At 48.7% G+C, this 23,737-nt stretch overlaps 1 protein-coding gene across 2 annotated transcripts in view; it reads left to right on the plus strand.

The window, feature by feature from the left end:
- Nucleotides 1-23,737, plus strand: part of LOC121274791 (atlastin-1-like) — a 39,707-nt gene that overhangs the window by 8,680 nt on the left and 7,290 nt on the right. For both annotated transcript variants that reach the window (XM_041182142.1, XM_041182143.1), the window contains exons 4-10: nt 1,589-1,693; nt 4,583-4,633; nt 7,687-7,743; nt 8,274-8,360; nt 8,827-8,950; nt 9,552-9,682; nt 20,892-20,945. In XM_041182142.1, the coding sequence (XP_041038076.1) occupies nt 1,589-1,693; nt 4,583-4,633; nt 7,687-7,743; nt 8,274-8,360; nt 8,827-8,950; nt 9,552-9,682; nt 20,892-20,945 (609 nt within the window). The remainder of the gene's footprint in view (nt 1-1,588; nt 1,694-4,582; nt 4,634-7,686; nt 7,744-8,273; nt 8,361-8,826; nt 8,951-9,551; nt 9,683-20,891; nt 20,946-23,737) is intronic.

Here is a 23,737-nt window from a genome sequence, read left to right on the forward strand (position 1 = left end):
GTCCAAGTAGAGAGAGTCTCAACTACTTCCTCCACCTTAGAGCATAATCACCAACTGAACTGAAACTGCTTTCTGCCTCTCCATCTCTGTGAGACTCCTGTTGCTAAGCAAAAGCACAGTGTTCCCGGCTTTGTTTTGACTTCCCTAAACACTTCAAGGGTCATAAAGTCTCATTAACATGAAAGTATACACCGATGCTGCCAGACCTGCTGAGCTTTTCCAGGTAATTCTGTTTTTGTTTTAAACAAATCCACAGACTTGCAAGCAACTCCTTAAAGTGAAACTAAAACTCAGGTTCCCCTTTGCTTAATACAGAGATACAGAACACAAAATTAAAATCAAACTTAAAGCTATAGCTGATTCCGAACACCCATAAATACAAATACAACGTAACTTAACCTATATCTAGTTCCTAACATTTACTAACTTTACTTAATTAACTTGCTTTACTTACACATTAATACCAGTTCAATGTTAATTGCAGAGCAGACTTTTAGAAAGATAGACACTTGACAATCACGACACACACCAATCTCAAATCTGCTTTCTCAGCTTGCAAACTGCATTCCATTTTTAAGCTACATCCAGACCTCTATATTAGTACTCTGAAGCTGAAGCCGCAGCAACTAGATTGGACGAATTAGCTAATTAACGAATCAGCAGTTCTCCACTAGAGCTTGTTAATTCTGCTCAAGGCTGGGAGGAATGTGATCCTGATGGATGCAGAGCAGGGTGGTTTGGAATGCCAATGTTGAGGGTGCCATTACTGAGGAAGCACCGAAGGGTGAGGACTGAGGGAGCTCGGCACTGTCAGAGGGTCGGTACTGAGGGAGCTCGACACTGTCGGAGGGTCAGTACTGAGGGAGCTTGACACTGTCGGAGGGTCAGTACTGAGGGAGCTCAACACTGTAGGAGGGTCAGTACTGAGGGAGCTCAGCATTGTTGAAGGGTCAGAACTGAGGGAGCTCAGCACTGTCGGTGGGTCAGTACTGAGGGAGCGCCTCATTGTTGGGGTGTCAGTACCGAGTGAGCGCTGCATTGTCGGAGGGTCAGTACTGACAGAGCTCAGCACTGTCGGAGGGTTAGTACTGAGGGAGCTCAGCACTGTCAGAGGGTCAGTACTGAGGGAGCTCAGCATTGTCGAAGGATTAGTACTGAGGGAGCGCCGCACTGTCGGAGGGTCAGTACTGAGGGAGCTCAGCACTGTCAGAGGGTCAGTACTGAGGGAGCGTCGCACTGTCAGAGAGTCAGTACTGAGGGAGTGCCGCACTGTCGGAGGGTCAATACTGAAGGAGCTCCGCACTGTCGGAGGGTCAGTACTGAGGGAGTACCACAGTGTCGGAAGGTCAGTACTGAGGGAGTGCCGCACTGTTGGAGGGCCAGTACTGAGGGAGCGTCGCACTGTCGGAGGGTTTGTATTGATGCCCTCTGTTGTGAAGTTTGTTTAGAGGCATCAGCCTCAGGATTAATATGCATGGGGGAAGGTGAAGCTTGAGTACCGAATGATATAAATAAGGCCAGGGACAAATCCCGGATGCGGAATGACAGAAAGTACCAAAACAAGCCAGATTTCTCATTGCATTTACAGGTGGCTGTCTTCCTGATGGACACAGAGGGATGTGATGGTGTTGACCAAGACAAAGGCATCAGTGTCCAGCTGTCAACACTCAGCATGTTACTGAGCTCTTACCTTGTAAGTGCATATCTCTGTTCATCTGCTTAGTAGTGAGTTACGACTGTTAGTGTAGCACTTTGGGTATATTATAACAGTCAGTATAGCACGCAGGATATATTACAGCAGTCAGCGTCACACTTGGGGTGTATTATAACAATCAGTGTGACACTTGGGTTGTATTGTATAGGGTTTCTCTTTTCTCTCAGAGACCCTCCCCACACCCAAGTTCGTGATACCAAATTCACATGTGTTTGGCTTGAAGACAATGACCGGAGAGACAAGTTTCTTCTGATAATTCACGATCGCTTTTTTTGAAGCACCCACAACCCCACGGTGCAAAATCCCACAATTTAAAACAACCCGTTCCCAGTGCCCGACACGAAGTCCCCACAGCTCAGGCTTAAACTTATAAAAAGACAGGCAAAACACAAGTCTTATCCTGAAACCTTAAGATGAAAAACCCCCAGACCAATATCACCACAATAAGGCTGAAACTTACATTCCCCAACATGCCTGGTCTGTCCAGTATTGACTGTAGGCCTGAGTCAAGGTGACCAGCCCTGACCCTCCTTCTGACTGCAGCCCAGATACTCAGATCTGCTCTTCTTTTGTAATAATTTAATCAAATGTGTCAAAACATATTTCCTGTTGTTCCAATGTCCATTTAGTTGATTCCACGCAAAGTCCAGAAAATGTCATCAGCTCCTGCTGGGCGGAACAATACATGGATTTCTGTGGAAGATGAATCCAGACGAATGCAATTAGTTGTCGTTGTATGAACAATTCTTCTGCTGTTTGAGGTGGCACAGTAACAGCATATAACAGGACCTGGCTCCAAAGTTAATGATTGACCCTATTCCAGTACTATTGTCTGTGATGCAGACCTTAGTTGCATAATTCCTTGAGTGTATTGTATTGCTGACATGTCCTTTGTGCCATTGCATTGGGCAATCAGACTTTGTGATTGCATTAGTCAACGTCTGAATCATTTTGATGAGTTACTGCTCTTTTTACTAGATATCTGAATTAGCCCATTGGTCCCCAGCCCTTTACTGCTGGCTGCAGCTTGGCTTTTGCAATTTATAGTTGCAAGCATGAGGTCAAAACATGTCCATGGGTTTGAAATTATGTTCCATAAATTTCACAGTCGGAGGGGATTCTAATCCTACAATTGTCATAGCCAGTGTGACATACTAGGTGCATTATAACAGTCAGTGTGACACTCGGGGTGTATTATACCAGTCAGTGTGACACTTGGGGTGTATTATACCAGTCAGTGTGACACTCAGGGTGCATCATAACAGTTGGTTTGACACTCAGGCTGTGTTATAACAGTCACTGTGGCACTTAGGGGGGTGTGTTATAACAGTCAGTGTGAAAGTTGGGGTGTATTATAACAATCACTGCGGCACTCGGGGTGTATTATAACTGTCAGTATGACACTCGGGGCGTATCATAGCAGTCAGTCTTACAGTAACAGTCAGCGTGACACTCAGAGTTACTATAGCAGGTTGTGTGGCACACGGGGTATAGTGTAACAGTCAGTGTGACACTCGGATATTATAACAATCAGTGTGATACTCGGGGTATGTTATAACTATCAGCGTGACACTCAGGGTGTATTATAACAGTCACGTGACACTCGGGGTATATTGTACCAGTCAGTGTGACACTCAGTGTGTATTATAACTGTGAGTGTAACACTTGGGATGTACTGTAACAATCAGTGTGACACTCAGGGTGCACTATAACTGTCAGTGTGACATTCTGTGTACATTATAACAGTGTGACACTGGGGGTACAATAGAACAGTCAGTGTGACACTTGGGCTATTTTATAGCAGTGTGATAATCGGGGTGTATTATAACAGTCAGTGTGATGGTCGGGGTGTATTATTACAGTCAGTGTGACAATCGAATATTGTAACGGTCAGCGTGACACTCAGGGTTTTTATAACAGTTTGTGTGACACTCGGTGTATTATAACAGTTTGTGTGACACTCGGTGTATTATAACAGTTTGTGTGACACCCGGGGTGTATTATAACAGTTTGTGTGACACCCGGGGTGTATTATAACAGTGTGTGTGACACCCGGGGTGTATTATAACAGTCACTGTGGCACTTGGGTTGTATTATAACAGTCAGCATGATGCTTGGGGTGTATTATAACATTCAGTCTGACACTCGGGGTGTATTTTAACAGTTTGTGTGACACCCGGGGTGTATTATAACAGTGTGTGTGACACCCGGGGTGTTTTATAACAGTCACTGTGGCACTTGGGTTGTATTGTAACAGTCAGCGTGATGCTTGGGGTGTATTATAACATTCAGTCTGACACTCGGGGTGTATTTTAACAGTTTGTGTACACTTGAGGTGTACTATAGCAGTCAGTGAGACAGATGTTGTGTATTGTCACAGTCACTGTGACACTCAAGTATATTGTCACAGTCAGTGACAAAACCGCAATCGTAACACTGACTGCTATAATACACCCTGAGTGTCACACTGATTGTTATAATACACCCTAAGTGTTAGACTGACTGCTATAATATGCCTTGAGTGTCACACAAACTGTTATAATACACCGAGTATCACACTGACTGTTATAACACACCCCGAGTGTCACGCTGACTGTAACAATAAACCCCGAGTGTCACACTGACCGTGATAATACACCCTGAGTATCACACTGACTGTGACAATACATCCCGAGTGTCACATTGTTATAATAAACCCCGAGTGTCACACTGACTGTGTTAATGCACCCCAGGTGTCACATGGGGTGTAACAAACAGTCACTTTATCTCTCGGATTTTACCAAGTGCATTGGTCTGAGACGCGTGGCAGAGTGTTACTTAAGGTCTGTTTACTCTGATGCCGGCCAAGTTCTCTCTCTTCCTTTTCAGATATATAACGTTTCCAAGAAGATTCAACAGACAGACCTGGAGTTTTTGGAAGTGAGGATCCTGTGGATTGATTTCATTGATTATACGACAATGCTTAATTTACATTGGCTCCCACTCCTTTTACCAAATTAGTTCTGTGCCGAGCTCTTTGTCTGCAGGGATTTGACATGTTAGAATTCAATTTCTCCAGCTCAACACAGTGCAGGAGAGGTCCAGGCTTCATTTCCGGCCTCCTCACTGAGTTAATTAATCTCTCCTCGTGTGGGACTGATTCTCACCCCCACACGGAGCAGAAGAGGCCCAGACTTCATTTCCGGCCTCCTCACTGTGTTTAAGTCCCTCACAACATACAACCCATAATACACTTTACTTCACTGTCCCAGATTTGCACAAAGTGTGGTAACAGATGGGAAAAATTACGTTTTACCAGCTGGCTGCAATGGTGGGCTTTCGCGCCATATTGTCCCATCCCCGCCTCATTAATTCGGTAGCCGCAGAAAACACGCCAGCTCACTGGCGGGCGGCCTCCGATCTGTCCACCATGCCGTTACCTCGCCACTTCCTCAGGCAAGGTGCCACATTTAAACTGCAGCCCGTGCACACCCCTCGACGCTCGCAGCCCAGGAGGGTTCTGGTGAAGACATGGCTTAAAAATCCAAGAAGGGTGCAGCTCCCCGATTCAGTGATGCATCCCTGGCATGCCTTCTGGGCGATGTCCTCTACCTCAGCCCTGGCCCCAGGAGGTCCCATCAGTCTCATCACTCCGGCTTGGGAGAGGTGGTCAGTGCCAACGTTGCACACAAGATATCGGCCATTTGGCGCAGAAAACGGATGAATGATCTCACCCGTGCAGCCAGGGTAAGGCAACCATCTCATCACTCTAAACTCACTCACTCAAGCCCATCACACATTTACTGGCATCTCACTCACTGCCAGCTCAAGGGGCATCACCACTCATTCTCTCACACACACCCTCACATCTCCATCTGGCCTCATCTCCTCTGGATGCTGCCTCCTCAGCTCTCACCGTCTTGAGGCCACTTGCACAGATCAACATGTGACCCTCCCTCCCCACACGCACACACCCTGGGACCCCCCCCTTCTTTCCCCAGCACGGCCCTCATCTTGCAGCCTCTCCCCTCACCCGAGGCCACTTCTCCCCCTTCTCCTGGCAAGCCCTAGCCCCGCAGCCATTGAAAAGGCACCCTCGCCTCAAAGCTGATCTGGCAGGCAGAGACCTGCCCGTGAGCGCACCCCCCTAAAAGTGATGTGGTGCTGCCTGTGAAGCCTGGTGCTGATGACCATGAATGCTGCCTGAAGCAAGGTAGGCACACAAACCTTGAAGTCCTGAGCGAAGTGCAGCTCGCCTGTTGCATGTTACTTATATGCAGTTGTGAGACACGTCAGCGTGCAATCACGCCTAAGCGCCCGGATGATCCAGCGAGGGGCTATGATTCTGATGAGCAGAACTTATAATCAGATAGGAAAGTATTGAAATTAGGTTACCAAATGCTGTCACTGATGGGTGGAGCGGACGATAGCAAGCTGGTTTGACGATGGCGTGAAACTGATTTTTGGCCTTCTTGCCATATTGTCGTTCCCCCACACCTACCATGATGCCCGACACCAACAGTCCTGAATAATTACGGCCATAGTCTTTCTCCTTGGCCCTGTCAACGCTGTTCATTGCTGCTCCCTTGAAGTTCCAAGTCGCTCCCCAGAAGCTCCAATGCTGCAGTGTGTACCATCTACAAGATGCACTGCAGCAACTCACCAAGGCTCCTTCGACGGCCCCTTCTAAACTCACGACCTCTATCATCTAGAAGGACAAGGGCAGCAGCCACATGGGAACACCACCACCTGGACGTTCCCCTCCGAGCCATTCACCATCCTGACTTGGAAATATATCGGCCGTTCCTTCACTGTCACTGGGTCCAAATCCGGGAACTCCCTCCCTAACAGCACTGTGGGTGTACCTACACCACACGGGACGGCAGCAGTTCAAGAAGGCGGCTCACCCACCACCTTCTCAAGGAGCAATTAGGGATGGGCAATAAATGCTGACCTATAAGCAATGCCCACATTCCTTGAAAGAGTAAAAAAAATACTGATTTTAGACAAATACGAACCCCCCTCCCTGCCTAACTTGTCCCCCCGCTGACAAATATTCTCAGCGACCCCTCTCCCCAACCTCCCTTTTCCCCACTCTCACTCAGAAGTCTCTGTTCTAAAAGCCCGGTCCATCCCGTCACTCAATCAGCAGACACTACCCCTTTCTCACCTGTCCCTAGGACCTGAGACTTTGAGTGCTGCTGTCAGCCTACCCCGTTTGGGCCCCATCTCGGGTCTGAGTCCCTGATGGCGCCTGAGTGTCACTGGACCCCTCACCCCCTGTCCCCTCCATCCTGAGCAGAGCAATTTCACAGCAGAGTGCTGGGCTGCTGCTTAGTGTTCCACTGACCCCCTTTTCTCCTGCTCCTTGTGGCTGAGACGGCATGGGCTCTGGGCTGCACAGCGCACTTGCACAGACTCCAAAGGTACTTGGGATAGTGACAGCAGGAAGCTCTGAGCAAACTGCTCAGAGACTGCCCTGAAGAATCCCGAACAAGTGGTGCCCCGGGAAGCCCATGCGTGGGACGTGGGACAGGAAGGCCAATTTTGGGACAGCCCCCTCACATTCGGGATAGTTAGTCACTCTGATGGCTGCTGCCCCAGAAGGAAAAACATTAAAGCTTGGAAATGACTGGTACTGGCCGAACGGGATCATGTGTACCTGAAACTGGAACTCCAGTAGTGCTGTGGGGTGCCAATAGACAGGTTTTTGACAAATGTTTTCTCTATTTGCGGGTCTAGGCCAGGGATGGCACATTTCGCCTCAGTAGAGCTCATACCCAAGGCGACTGGCCAAAGGTGGACTATGGTTAGGCGTGTTTTGTTGTAAGTGCCACCAAAGGGCCTGAGCTGACATTGGGATGTCCATGCACTGCTCAGATACTGGACAGTCCGTGGTGTCCGTACAACCCAATCTACAGCGGGAGTTAAGAGAGTTAAGGAGTATCGTCAAACGGGGGGCCATTGACGTCTTCTTTCTGTTTCCTTTGCAGCTGTTTCTCCACGTGGCCCAAAAGGTCGGGGAGGTTTCTGACTTGGAACCTATTCAGGTACCAGAGCCACCACCGACTCATTCCCATCGAACCGTAAGGTGACAGGGAGGGCGAGAAGGGGAGGGAGAGGGTGTGAGCGCCTTTCACCACTTCACGTCCCAAAGTGCTTCACGCTGCAAAAACACTTCTACAGTGTAGTCACTGTTGTAATACAGGGAAACAGCTAATGTTTGTATACAAACAGCAATGATCCAGGTCACCTGTTTTTGAGTGATGTTGATTGAAGGATAAAGATTGGGTCACAGGATAAGGGATCATTTTTGAGGACAGTTAAAAGTCAAACAAATGGTTGTGGATCTGGAGTCACATGTAGGCTCAGGGCAGACCCAGTGCTCAGACTCTCAGTCACTCAGACATACACACTGACTGTTATACACTTACATATGCAGATGCAACACAAAACACTCGCACACACATCCCTTCAGATCCGAGCACAAACACAAAGGCACACATAGGCAGAAGAGGACAGACAACATGTTCATTTTCTGCACTTGCCAATGTTAATGAAATGTTCCCTCTCCAATTAGCATCTGGATATTCTCATTCGAGACTGGCAGGCGTCCAAGAACTATGGTATGCAGGCTGGAAAACAACATCTTGATGAAACCATACAGGTGAAGGAGATTTTGGATTGACAGTGTAAGGGAGCTGGATTAACATAATAGAGATATAGTCAGTAACACTGGGAGCGGGGAGGAGAGGGGTTACTGAGTGACAGTGTAAAGGAGTTGGATTAACATCAGTAGAAATACAGTCAGTAACACGGCACAGAGGGGAGAGGGGTTACTGAGTGACAGTGTGAGGGGGCTGGATTGACATCAGTAGAGATACAGTCAGTAACACAGGGCATTGGAGGGGAGAGGGGTTACTGAGTGACAGTGTGAGGGAGCTGGATTAACATCAGTAGAGATACAGTCAGTAACACAGGGCACTAGGGGGGAGAGGGGTTACAGAATGACAGTGTGAGGGAGTTGGATTAACATCAGTGGAGATACAGTCAGTAACACAGGGCACCGGGGGGGGAGAGGGGTTACAGAATGACTGTGAGATTCACAAAACTGTTTAAATTTCTATTACCAGAAAGTTGAGAATGGCAACACGCAATATCAACCTTCCATTAAGATGCAACTTTCAAGATCTCAATGCTTCCTCATGCCCTATCCAGGCAAGAAGATTGCAATGGGGTTCACAGGACATGTGAAAGGTTTGTGAGGGAGGGAAAGGACAGTGTATCTAACGCACTGTGACACCCGGTCCCAGAGGGGGAAAGGACAGTGTATCTAACGCACTGTGACACCCAGACCCAGAGGGGGAAAGGACAGTGTATCTAACGCACTGTGACACCCGGTCCCAGAGGGGGAAAGGACAGTGTATCTAACGCACTGTGACACCCAGTCCCAGAGGGGGAAAGGACAGTGTATCTAACGCGCTGTGACACCCGGTCCTAGAAGGGGAAAGGATAGTGTATCTAACGCACTGTGACACCCAGTCCCAGAGGGGGAAAGGACAGTGTATCTAATGCACTGTGACACCCGGTCCCAGAGGAGGAAAGGACAGTGTATCTAATGCACTGTGACACCCGGTCCCGGAGGGGAAAAGGACAGTGTATCTAACGCACTGTGACACCCGGTCCCAGAGGGGGAAAGGACAGTGTATCTAACGCACTGTGACACCCGGTCCCAGAGGGGGAAAGGACAGAGTATCTAACGCACTGTGACACCCAGTCCCAGAGGGGGAAAGGACAGTGCATCTGACATGTTGTTACACCCTGTATTCAGTTGAACTCCTGCCTCTTTTCCTGGTAGATTTGGATGAGGACTTCAGAGACTCGCTGGTGGATTACTTCAGCTCTGTGCTAGAAACGCTGCCCACCTGTGCAAGAAGAGACATCAGGGACTCCATCATAAGCTGCTCCCAGTTGTTTGATCTGATGAAGGTATGAAGCCACTGAAAGCAACTGATCGCCTTTGTTTCCCTGCCTTTGGTGTATCAGTTATGCGTTTGAAAGTGCTTGGGTGTTTGCATGTTGTGTGTGTGTCTATGTGTGTGTTATAGTGTAACCGAGTGTGTTTGTCCATGTCCCACCAAGGGTTAATTGTAATTGGAATAAAAACAGAAAATTCTGGAAGAACTCAGCAGTCCTAGCAGCCTTTGTTGTGAGAGAAACAGAGTTAACGTTTCCAGTTCAATATGACTCTTCCTTGTAGCTGGGTAGCTGGCAGTTTTGGGGAATTATTGAAACTGCTGCAACCCAACAAAATAGTCATATATGGTAGCCAGCAGATAAAGATGGTGATAGAAAAACCTTTTCCTAAATTGGAAGTGCTTTGAGAAAGTTTTAAGCCCTAATCAGGCAGAAACCTGGTCAACCTGGCACAGGATATTCACACGATTTTAATATGATTGGCTCTTGCAGTGAAGCCAGACTATAAGCAGGTCAGTACATGTTTGTATGCAGTGAACAGCATACTCTCTCACACACTCTCTCTCGATCGATGTGGGTAAAGCCATATATGCCAAAGTGATTGATAGGTTGGCAATGATACCAATTAGGAGGAACTGACGAGTATTGTCATTTTAAAGAAGAGCTAATTTAGAACAGTATGGTTGTTGGAGTAATCAAATGATGAACTCTCAGATAGTTTGCAATCCTAAATCGACCAGTGAAGGCAACTCAATTTCATAGGCAAGCTGAGATCAGGAGGCAGAATTGATGGGTCATCAGAGGAGTGAGTGACAGCCTGAATCCTGCACTAACAGGTGCAGTTAATTCGTCAGGCATAAAGGAAAGGAGAATAGAGAGAAGGAGAAACATGCACCATGTAAAGCAATTAATGGTGGCAGTCCAGACTAGTTGTTGCTAGTGTGAAAGAGAAAGGAATGGGCATGGGAACTGTACTTCCAAACTCATGCAATGCCGTTGGTGCAAAAAATGGGGCAGTTCCAGGCAGAATGTCTGCACGAGATTCTGCTCCCGTTCCCCCCCTACAATAGTTGGGCACCAGAATGTGTGTGTGTGAGAGAGTGAGTGTGTGTGTGTGTGTGAGAGAGTGAGTGTGTGTGTGTGTGAGAGAGTGAGTGTGTGTGTGTGTGTGAGAGAGTGAGTGTGTGTGTGTGTGAGAGAGTGAGTGTGTGTGTGTGTGAGAGAGTGAGTGTGTGTGTGTGTGAGAGTGTGTGTGTGTGAGAGAGTGAGTGTGTGTGTGTGAGAGAGTGAGTGTGTGTGTGTGTGAGAGAGTGTGTGTGTGTGTGGGAGAGAGTGAGTGTGTGTTTGAGAGTGAATGTGTAAGTGTGTACGAGTGAATGTGTGTGAGAGTATGTGGGTGTGTGTGAGAAAGTGAATGTGTGTGTGCGAGAGATTGAGGCTGTGTGTGCAAGAGATTGAGGCTGTGTGTGTGAAAGGGAGTGAATGTGTGTATGCAAGAGAGTGTTTGTGAGAGAGAGTGCGTGTGTGAGAGAGAGAGAGTGCGTGTGTGTGAGAGAGAGAGTGCGTGTGTGTGAGAGAGAGAGTGCGTGTGTGAGAGAGAGAGAGTGCGTGTGTGAGAGAGTGCGTGTGTGAGAGAGAGAGTGCGTGTGTGAGAGAGAGAGTGCGTGTGTGAGAGAGAGAGTGCGTGTGTGAGAGAGAGAGAGTGCGTGTGTGAGAGAGTGTGAATGTGAGAGTGCATGTGTGTGTGAGAGAGTGAGGCTGTGTGTGTGTGTAAGAGAGTGTGTCTGTGAGAGAGAGAGTGGGTGTGTGAGAGAAAATGTGTGTGAGAGAGAGCGAGTGCATGTGTGAGAGTGAATGTGTGTGGAGAGAGTATGTATGTGTGAGAGAGAGTGTGTGTGAGAGAGAGTGTGTGTGTGTGTGAGAGAGAGTGTGTGTGTGTGTGTGAGAGTGTGTGTGTGTGTGTGTGAGAGAGAGTGTGTGTGTGTGTGAGAGAGAATGTGTGTGTGTGTGTGAGAGAGAGTGTGTGTGTGTGTGAGAGAGAGAAAGAGTGTGTGTGAGAGAGAGTGTGTGTGAGAGAGAGTGTGTGTGTGTGTGTGAGAGAGAGTGTGTGTGTGTGTGTGAGAGAGAGAAAGAGTGTGTGTGAGAGAGAGTGTGTGTGAGAGAAAGTGTGTGTGAGAGAAAGTGTGTGTGAGAGTGAATGTGTGTGTGAGAGAGAGTGAATGTGTGTGTGAGAGAGAGTGAATGTGTGTGTGAGAACGAGAGAATGTGTGGGAGAGGGAGAGTGAATGTGTATGTGTGTGTGAGAGGGAGAGGGAATGTGTGTGAATGTGTGAATGAGAGAGTGAATTTATGGTGTGTATGTGTGAGAGCGAATGTGTGTGTGAGAGAGAGTGAATGTGAGAGTGAATTTATGGTGTGTGAGTGAATGTGTGTGTGAGAGTGAATGAGAGAGTGATTTTATGGTGTGTGATTGTGTATGTATCAGTGAGAGTGAATGTGTGAATGAGAGAGTGAATTTATGGTGTGTGTGTAAGAGTGAATGTGTGTGTGTGTGAAAGTGAATGTGTGTGTGTGTGAGAGTGAATGTGTGGGTGTGTGAGAGTGAATGCGTGTGTGTGTGAGAGTGAATGTGTGGGTGTATGTGTATGTGTGAGTGTGAATTCATGGTGTACATCTGAGAATGAATGTTTGTGAGAGTGAATGCATGGGTGTGAGAGTGAATGCGTGGGTGTGTGTGTATGTGTGAGAGAGAGTGTGAATGAGAGTGAATTTATGGTGTGTGTGAGAGTGAATGTGTGTGTGAGTGAATTTATGGTGTGTGTGAGAGACTGAATGTGTTTGTATGTGTATATGTGTGAGAGTGAGTATGTGTGTGACTGAGAGTGAGCATGTGACTCTCTTTCTCTCTCACTCTCTTTCTCTTGCACACACACACTCTCTCTCTCTCAATTTCACACTCGAACAGATCTAGCAATTCAAGAATGGGCAACCATGTGGCGCTGTGGGCCATCAGCAGCAGCAGAATTGTACTCAAACACAATCTGTACCCTCATGGCCTGGCATATCCCCCACTCTACCATTGCCACCAAGACAGGGGGTCAACACTGGTTCAATAAAGAGTGCAGAAGGGCATGCCAGGAGCAGCACCAGTCATACCTAAAAATGAGGTGTCAACCTGGTGAAGCTATAACACAGGACTACTTGAGTGCCAAACAACATAAGCAGCAAGTGATGGACAGAGCTAAGCGATCTCACCACCAACAGATCAGATCTAAGTTCTGCTGTCCTGCCACATCCAGTCATGAATAGTGGTGGACAATTAAACATCTCACTGGAGGAGGAGGCTCCACCAATATCCCCATCCCCAATGATGGAAGAGCCCAGTACATCAGTGCAAAAAGATAAGGCTGAGGCATTTGCAACAATTTTCAGCCAGAAGTGCTGAGTGGATGATCCATGTTGGCCTTCTCCGGAGGTCCCCAACATCACAGATGCCAGTCTTCAGCCAATTCGATTCACTCTACTTGATATCAAGAAATAAGAACAAAAGAACATAAGAAATAGGAGCTGGAGTAGGCCATTCGGCCCTTCAAGCCTGTCCCGCTATTCAAAAAGATCATGGCTGATCTGCCCTAGGCCTTAACTTCTCTTTGTGTCAGCTTCTCATAGCCCTCAACTCCCTGATATTTCAAAAATCTATCTACCTCCTTTTTAAATCCTCTGTGATTTAACCTCCACAACTGTCTGAGGTAGAGAATTCCAGACATTCACTACCCTCTGAGAGAAGAAATTCCTTCGCATCTCAGTTTTAAATGAGTGTCCCCTTATACTGTAACTATGTCCCCTAGCTTGAGATTCCCCCACTAGTGGAAACATCTTCTCAACGTCCATCCTGTCGAGCCCTCTCAGAATCTTGTACATTTCAAGAAGATCACCCATCTTTCTTCTAAACTCCTAATGAATCAAGGCCTGACCTGTTTAGCTGTTCTTGTTAAGTCAACCCCTTCATCCCAGGAATCTTTTGAACTGCCTCCAATGCCAGTATATCCTTTCTTAAATACGGGAACCAAAGCTGTGCACAGTACTCCAGGTGCGGCCTCACTAACACCCTGTACAGTTGTAACAGTACTTCCCTATTTTAAACCCCAACCCCCTAGCAACACAGGCCAAACTTCCATTTGCCTTCTTAATTAATTGCTGTACCTGCATGCTAACATTTTGTGTTTCATGCACAAGAACAGCTAGATCCCTCTGTGCTGCACATTTTTGGAGTCTCTCTCCATTTAAATAATAGTCTGCCTTTTGATCTTTCCTACCAAAGTGCATGACCTCACACTTTCCTTCATTAAATTCCATCTGCAAATTTTTTGCCCACTCACTTAATCTGTCTATATCCCCTTGCAGATCCCTTACAACCTCATCACAACGTGCCCTCCCACCTATTTTTGTATCATCAGCAAATTTGGATATATTACACTCTACCCCCTCCTCTAAGTCATTAATATAGATAGTAGTTAATTGAGGCCCTAGGACTGTTCCTTGTGGTACTCAACTAGTTACGTCATTCCAACCTGAAAAAGACCCATTAATCCCGACTTTTGGTATCCTGTGTGTTAACCGATCCTCAATCCATGCTAATACGTTATCCCCAAAACTATGAGTCCTATCTTGTGCAATAAGCTTTTACGTAGAACCTTACTGAATACCTTTTGGAAATCCAAATACACATCTACCGGTTCCCCTTCATCAACTCTACTTGTTATATCCTCAAAGAACTCTAGCAAATTTGTCAAACATGATTTCCCTTTCATAAAACCATGTTGACTCCATTTGATTGTGTTAAGCTTTTCAAAATGTCCAGCTATTTCTTCCTTAATAATGGACTCTAGGATTTTCCCAATGACAGATGTCAGACTGCCTGGCCTATAGCTCCCTGCTTTTTGTCTTCCTCCCTTCTTGAACATCTGCGGTTTTCCAAACCGCTGGGACCCTCTGGAATCCAGTGAGTTCTGAAATATTTCGACTAATGTCTCCACTATCTCTGCAGCCACATCCTTTAAACTCCTTGGATGCAGGCCATCAGGTCCTGGTGACATGTCTGTCTTTAGTCCCATTAGTTTGTCAAATACTTTGTCCCTTGTGATAGAGACGGTTACAAGATCTTTCCTCCCATTAGCTCTTTGCTTATCTGATATCTTTGGAATGTTTATAGTGTCCTCCACGTGAAGACCAATGCAAAATATTGGTTTAAATTATCTGCCATTTCCCTGTTCCCCATTATCAATTTTCCAGTTGCATCCTCCAAGGGACCCATGCTGGGGGCTGAAGTACTGGATGTTTAAATGGCTATGGGCCCTGATAATATTCCAGCAATAACACTGAAGACTTGTGCTCCAGAACTTGTCACACCCTTAGCCAAGCTGTTCCAGCACAGCTACAACACTGGCATCTACCCGGCTATGGGGAAAATTGTCCATGTATGTTCTGTACACAAAACAGGAAATATTAAACCCAGCCAATTACTGCCCCATCAGTCTACTCTCGATCATCAGTAAAGCAATGGAAGGAGTCATCAACAGTGCGATTAAGTGGCACTTGCTTAGCAATAATCTGCTCACTGATGCTCAGTTTAGGTTCCGTCAGGGTCACTCAGCTCCTGACCTCATTACAGCCTTGGTAAAAAACATGGACAAAAGAGCTGAACTTCTGAGGTGAGAGTGAGAGTGACTGCCCTTGACTCCCTTACCCGCACATTTTCGCCCTCCTCCGCACACTCTCCCCCGCACACTCACTCTACCCTGCACACTCTCTGCCATGCACACTATTGCCCTCCCCTGCACACTCTCTCCCTCCCCTGCACACTCCCTGCACTGCACACTGTCTCTCTTTCTCTCTCGCCCACACACTCGCTCCTTCTCTCTCTCTCCTGCACACACTGTCTTCATCTCTCTACTGCACGCATTCTCGCTCCCTCTCCCGCACACACTCTCTCCCTGTCCCACACACTGTCTCCCTCTCTCTCTCCTGCACACACTCTCTTCCTCTCTCTCCTGCACATAATCTCTCTCCCTCTCTATCTCTCCCACACACACTCTCTTCCTCTCTCTTGCACATACTCTGTCCAGCACACACTCTCCCTTTCTAGCACCCAGACACACTCTCCCTCTCTCTCTCTTCAGTGCATACTCTCCCTCTCTCTGCACACACTCTCCCTCTCTCTCTACCCACACACTCTCCCTCTCTCTCTACCCACACCCTCTCTCTCTCTCTCTACCCACACACTCCCTCTCCCTCTCTGTCCCACACACTCTCTCCCTCTCAAACCCGCACACACACTTTCTCCTCTCTCACATTCACCCTCTCCCACGTCTTTCCTGCACACTTTCTGCCTCTCTCTCCCACACACTCTCTCCCTCTCTCTCTCCTTCACTCGCTCTCTTCCTCTCTCTTCTGCACACGTTCTCTCTCTCTCCTACATATGCTCTCCCTCTCTCATGCACACAGCCTCTCCAGCACACATTCTCCATCTCTTGCTGCTGGACACTCCTCTCTCCCCCGCAGACATTCTCTGTCCCTCTCCCTCCCACGCACACTCTCTCCTTCTCTCTCGCACACACTCTTTCCCTCTCTCTCTCTCCCACACACTCTCCCTTTCTCTCTCCTGCACACACACTCTCCCTCTCAAACCCGCACACACACTCTCTCTCGCACTCTCTCTCTCCCTCTCTCCTGCACACACTGTCTCCCTCTCTCTCCCACACAGTCTCTCCCTCCTGCACACACCCTCTTCCTCTCTCTCCTGCACACATTCTCTCTCCCTCTCCCTCTCCCGCACACACTCTCTCCCTCTCCCGCACACTCTCTACCTCTCTCCAAAACACACCCTCTTCCTCTCTCTCCTATATACAATCTCTCCTCTCTCTCCCGCACACATTTGCTTCCTCTCTCTTGCACACACTCTGTCCACCACACAATCTCCTTTTCTTTCTCCTGGACACTCCCTCTCCCTCACCCGCAGACATTCTATCTCCCTCTCCCTCCCGCGCACACTCTCTCCCTCTCTCCCCCACAGTCTCTCCCTTTCTCTCTCCTGCACACACTCTCTCCCTGACTCTCGTATATGCTCTCTCCCTCTCTCTTTCTCTCTCTCCCATACAATCTGTCCCTCTCTCTCTCCTTCACACTCTCTCTCCCTCTCTCTCGTACACGCTCTCTCGCTCCCTCTCTCTGTCTCCCATAACTCTGTCCCTCTCTCTCTCACTTGCACACTCTCTCTTACTCTCTCTCCCACACACGTTCTCTCTCCCTCGCACATGCTCTGTCTCCCTCTCTCTCTCCCTCCCACATAAACTGTACCCCTCTCTCATGCACACACTTTCTCCCTCTCTGTCTCTCCCACACACACTCTCTCCCTCTCTCTCTCCCACACACTCTCTCCCTTGGTCTCTCCTGCACACACTCCCTCACTCTCATACACTCCCTCTCCCTCTCTCTCTTTCTCCCATACATTCTGTCCTTCTTTCTCTCCTGCACACTCTCTCCCTCTCTTTCGTACACGCTCTCTCCCTCTCTCTCTAACCCATACACTCTGTCCCTCTCTCACTTGCACACTCTCTCTCTCCCTCTCTCTATTCACGCACTCTCTCCCTTGCTCTCTCCTGCACACACTCCCTCTCTCTTGTATACTCTCTCTCCCTCTCTCTCTCTCCCACACACCGTCCTTCTCTCCTGCACACTCTCTCCCTCTCTCTCGTACACGCTCTCTCCCGCTCTCTCTCCCATACAGTCTGTCCCTCTCTCACTTGCACACTCTCTCTCCCTCTCTCTCTCCCACACACATTCTCTCACCCTCTCTCTCTACCACACACCCTCTCTCCCTCTCTCACTCGCACACACTGTCCCTCTCTCTCCCACATAAACTGTATCCCTTTCTCTTGCACACACTTTCTCCCTCTCTGTCTCCCGCGCACTCTCTCCCTCTCTCTCTCCCATGTACATGTTCTCCCTCTCTCTCTCACCCACACACACTCCCTCTCTCTTCCACAGGCGCTCTCTCTGTTCCTCCCTCTCCTGCACACATTTCTTCTCCCTCTCTCTTGACCACATACCCTCTCTCCCGCTCTCTCTTGCCAACGAATACTCTCTCTCCATCTCTCTCCTGCACATACGGTCCCTCTCTCACATACACACTCCCTCTCTCTCCCACGCACATACTGTCCCTCTCTCTTGCACTCTCTTTCTCCCTCTCCAACCTGCACACACTCTCTCTCTTCATCTCTCTCGCACATTCTCCCCCTCTCTCTACCCACACACTCTCTTTCCCTCTCTGTCCTGCACACACTCTCTCCCTCTTCAACCTGCAAACATTCTCTCTCCCACACACACTCTCCCTCTCTCCTACACACACTCCCTTCCTCTCTCTCCTGCACACATTCGCTCTCCCTCTCTCTCCCACACGCACATTCTCCCTATCTCTTGCACACACTCTCTCCCTCTCCAACCTGCACACACTCTCTCCCTTTCTTTCCCACACACACTCTCTCCTTCTCTGTCCCGCACACACTCTCTCCCTCTTCATCCCGCACACACTCTCTCCCTCTCTCTGCCACACCCTCTCTCTCTCCTGTACATACTCTCTTCCTCTCTCTCCCGCACACATTCTCTCTCCCTCTCTCTCTCTCTCCCACATGCACACTCTCCCTATCTCTTCAACACACTGTCTCCCTCTCCAACCTGCACACAGTCTCTCCCTCTCTCTCCCACACACTCTCTCTCTCCTGTACGCACTCTCTTCCTGTCTCAACTGCACAATTCTCTCTCCCTCTCTCTCTCCCACACGCACACTCTCCCTACCTCTTGCACACACACTCTCCAGCACACTCTCCCTCTCCAACCCACGTATACACTCTCTCCTTCTCTATCCCACACACAGTCTCCATCTCTCTCCTGCACGCACTCTCTTCCTCTCTCTCTTCTGCACACACTCTCTCCCTCTCACACACACTCTCTCCCCATTTCTCTCTCGCACACTCTCCCTCTCTCTCACACTCTCTCCCTCTCTCGCTCCCTGTCTCTCGCATACACTCTCTCCCTCTCTCTCGTGCATACACTCTCTACTTCTCCAACCTACACACACACACACACACTCTCCCTTTCTCCTGCACACACACTTCCTCTCCATACTCTGTGTCCTTCCCTTTCCCCCGCACACTTTCTCTCTCTCCTGCACACTTTCTCCCTCTCTCTCACCCATACACACTGTCTCCACATTTCTCTCTCGCCCACACTCTCTCCATCTCTACCCACACACACTCTGTATCTCTCCAACCCACACATACACTCTCTCCCTTTCTCCCATGCACACTCTCTTCCTCTCTCTCTTGCACACACTCTCTGTACCTCTCTTTCTCCCGCACACTTTCTCCTTCTCTATCTCCCACACACCCTCACTCTCTCCCTCTCTCTTGCACACCCTGTCTCCAGCACACACTCCCTCTCTCTCCCACACAAACTCTCTGCCTCTCCCTTGCACACACTTTCTCCCTCTCTCTCTCCCACACACTCTCTCCCACTCTCTCATCCACACACACTCTCTCCCCTCTCTCCCACACACACTCCCTCCCTCTCTCTTGCACACACTCTCTCCCTCTCTCTCTCCTGCATACTTTGTCTCTCCCTCTCCCATTATGCATTTGCAACGTATCACCTGTCCTACCATCTTTATTATATGTTAATTAATTTATTTTCTAAATTAGCTTATAATTAATATAACCTACCACGACAGCTAGTAAAGTTTATTAATAGTAATAAAACCTTAGGCTTTACACAAATGTGCAAAGGAAAACAAACAAAATACTCCCCAACCCATCACTTACCTGTTTCTCTGGGACTACTTTTTTCAGAAGTTAGTCGGTCCACAGCCTGAGCCCCTCCTCACTGCTCTCTCACTGTCTCTTCCTCACAGTGAGAGGAGGGAGACACTGGATCACAGTGAGAGGAGGGAGACACTGGATCACAGTGAGAGGAGGGAGACACTGGATCACAGTGAGAGGAGGGAGACACTGGATCACAATGAGAGGAGGGAGACACTGGATCACAGTAAGAGGAGGGAGACACTGGATCACTGAGAGGAGAGAGGCACTGGATCACAATGAGAGAAAAGAGACACTGCATGAAAATGAGATGAGGGACACACTGGATCACAGATAGAAGAGAGAGACACAATCACAGTAATAGGAGACAGCCACTTGATCACAGTGGGAGTAGAGAGACACTAGATCACAATGAGAGGAGAGAGACACTGGATCACAGTGAAAGGAGAGAGACACCTAATATCGGTGACAAGGAGAGGCACTGGATCACATTGAGAGGAGAGAGAGACACTGGATCACAGTGAAAGAAGGGGGACAGTGGAACTCTGAGAGGGTGAGAGACACTGGATAACTGAGTGTAGGAGAGACACTGAATCACTGAGAGGAGGGAGACACTGGATCTCAGTGAGAGGGGGAGACACTGGATCACTGAGAGGAGAGAGAGACACTGGATCTCAGTGAGAGGGGGTGACATTGGATCACAATAAGAGGAGAGGGACATTTCATCACAGTGAGAGGAGGGAGACACTGGATCACTAAGTGTAGGAGAGACTGGATCACAGCGAGAGGAGAGAAACACGATCGAGGTGAGAGGAGGGGACACTGGATCACAGTGAGAGTGGAGATAAACTGGAACACAGTGGAAGGAGAGAGAGACACTGGATCAGAATGAGAGGGGAGAGACACTAGATCACTGTGAGTGGGGAGAGACAGTGGATCACGGTGAAAGGAGGGAGACAGTGTATCACAGTGAGAGGGTGAGTCACTGGATCACAGTGTAAGAGAGACACTGCATCACTGAGAGGAGGGAGAGATTGCGTTCCAGTGAGAGGAGGGACACTCTGGATCACAAATAGAGGAGAGAGACACAGGATCACAGTCAGAAGGGAGACACACTGGATCATAGTGAGAGAAGAGAGACAATGGATGACGGTGAGGGGGGAGAGACATGGGTCATCATGAGAAGGGAGAGACACTGGATCACAGTGAGAGGGGAGACACTGGATTACATGATTCTCATTTGCAGTCTTCACTCATTCACTTCTGCCGTAATCCAAATCTGCCGTGCAATAATCTAGATACCCAACTCCAGAGTCCCCAGTCTAAAACCCTTGTATGTTTATCCATAGGCATTTGTCCAAACCATCAAAAAATATTCCGTTCAGATCAAAACGCCACTGCAGGTGAGATATTCATATCACTTCAATGAATAAGCAAGCATGACTGCTGGTAATTACGAAGAATTGGACTGAGAGACACCAGTCAATGTACAGATAATTCCCTGAGAGAGGGGGACTGAGAGACACCAGTCAGTGTACAGATATCTCCCTGAGAGAGAGGGGACTGAGAGACACCATTCAATGTACAGATATCTCCCTGAGAGAGAGGGACTGAGAGACACCAGTCAGTGTGCAGATATCTCCCTGAAAAGGGGCTGAGAGACACCAGTCAGTGTACAGGTATCTCCCAGAGAGAGAGAGAGGACTGAGAGACAGGAGTCAGTATACAGATATCACTCAACGAGAGAGAGAGAGAGGACTGAGAGACACCAGTCAGTGTACAGATATCTTCCTGAGAGACACGGGACTGAGAGACACCAGTCAGTGTGCAGATACCTGCCTGAGAGGACGCTGAGAGACACCAGTCAGTGTACAAATATCACCCTGAGAGAGAGGGACTCAGAGACACCAGTTTGTGTACAGTTATCTCCCTGCAGGAAAGAGGACTGAGTGACACCAGTCAGTGTACAGATATTTCCCTGAGAGAGAGAGGCGACTGAGAGACACCAGTCCGTGTAGAAATATCACTCTGAGAGAGAGGGACTGAGAAACAGCAGACAGTTTATAGACATCTCCCTGAGAGAGAGGGGACTGAGGGACAACAGTCTGTGTGCAGGTATCTCTCCAAGAGTGGGATGAGAGACATCAGTCAATGTACAGAAATGTCCCTGAGACAGAGAGGGAAATAACAGACTCCAATCAATGTGCAGATATCTCCCTGCGAGAGAGGGAATGAGAGACACCAGTCAGTGTACATAAATCTCCCTGAGAGAGAGTGGACTGAGGGACCCTAGTCTGTGTACAGATATCTCCCTGAGAGGGGGCTGAGAGACACCCGTCAGTGTACAGATATCTCCCTGAGAGGGGGCTCAGAGACACCAGTCAGTGTGCGGATATCTCACCGAGAGGGGGCTGAAAGACATCAGTTAGTGTACAGAAATTTCCCTGAGAGAGAGTGGGGACTGAGAGACACCGGACAGTGTACAGATATTTCCCTGAGAGAGAGTGGGGACTGAGAGACACCAGTCTGTGTGCAGATATCTCCCTAAGTGGGAGCTGAGAGACACCAGTCAGTGTGCAGAAAACTCCTTGAGGGAGAGTGGACTGAGGGACACCAGTCAGTGTAAAGATATCTCCCTGAGAGAGAGGGCCTGAGAGACACCAGTGTGTGTGCAGATATCTCCCTGAGAGAGAGGGGAGTGAGAGACTCCAGTCAGTGTATAGATATCTTCCTGAGAGACACGGGACTGAGACAGTCTGTGTACAGATATCTCTCTGAGGGAGTGGGGACTGAGGGCCACCAGTCAGTGTACAGCTATTACCCTGAGAGAGAGTGGGGACTGAGAGACACCGGACAGTGAACGGATAATTCCCTGCGAGAGCGAGGGACTGAAAGATGCCAGGCAGTGTACAGATATCTCTCTGAGGGAGTGGGGACTGAGGGCCACCAGTCAGTGTACAGCTATTACCCTGAGAGAGAGTGGGGACTGAGAGACACCGGACAGTGAACGGATAATTCCCTGCGAGAGCGAGGGACTGAAAGATGCCAGGCAGTGTACAGATATCTCCCTGAGAGAGTGAAGGACTGAGCGATATCAGTCAGTGTACAGATATCTACCTGAGAGAGAGGACTGAGAGTCACCAGTCTGTGTATAAATATCACCCTGAGAGAGAGGACTGAGAGACACCAGTCTGTGTATAAATATCACCCTGAGAGAGAGGGACTGAGAGACACCAGTCAGTGTACAGATATCACCCAGAGAGAGAGGGGACTGCGAGACATCAGTCAGTGTACAGATATCTCCCTGAGAGAGAATGGACTGAGAGACACCAGTCAGTGTACAGAAATCTCCCCGAGCGAGAGGGGACTGAGGGACACCAATATGTGTACAGATAACTCCCTGAGAGCGAGGTACTGACAGAATCCAGTCAGTGTACAGATATCTTCCTGAGGGAGACAGGGAGTGGGAGGGACACCAGTCAGTGTACAGATATGTCCCTGAGAGAGAGGGGATTGAGTGACACCAGATAGTGTACAGACATCTCCATGAGAGAGAGGGATTGAGAGACACCAGTCAGCGTGCAGTTATCTCCCTGAGCGGGAGCTGAGGGACACCAGTCAGTGTGCAGAAAACTCCCTGAGGGAGAATGGACTGAGGGACACCAGTCAGTGTACAGGTATCTCCCTGATTGAGAGAGGGACTGAGAGACAGCAGTGTGTATGCAGCTATCTCCCTGTGAGAAAGGGGTCTGTGACCCCGGTCAGTGTACAGACATCTCCCTGCGAAGGAGGGGACTGAGGGACATCAGTTAGTGCAAAGATATTTCCCTGAGAGAGAGAGGGACTGAGAGACAACAGTGAGTGTACACCTATGTCCCTGAGAGTGAGAAGGGACTGAGAGATTTCAGATAGTGTACAGACATCTGCCTGAGAGAGAGTGGGACTGAGAGACACCAGTTAGTTGGCAGATATCTCCCTGAGAGGGGGCTGAGAGACATCAGTCAGTGTACAGAAACGTCCCTGATACAGAGAGGGGAGTGACAGACTCCAATCAGTGTACAGATATCTCCCTGAGAGAGAGAGGGAACTGAGGGACCCCAGTCCCTGTACAAATATCTCCCTGAGGGAGATGTGACTGAGGGACACCAGACAGTGTACAGAAAGTTCCCTGGGAGGGAGAGGGTCTGAGAGACAC

The sequence above is a fragment of the Carcharodon carcharias genome (genome assembly GCF_017639515.1).
Source record: "Carcharodon carcharias isolate sCarCar2 chromosome 38 unlocalized genomic scaffold, sCarCar2.pri SUPER_38_unloc_2, whole genome shotgun sequence".
NCBI classification, from domain to species: domain Eukaryota; kingdom Metazoa; phylum Chordata; class Chondrichthyes; order Lamniformes; family Lamnidae; genus Carcharodon; species Carcharodon carcharias.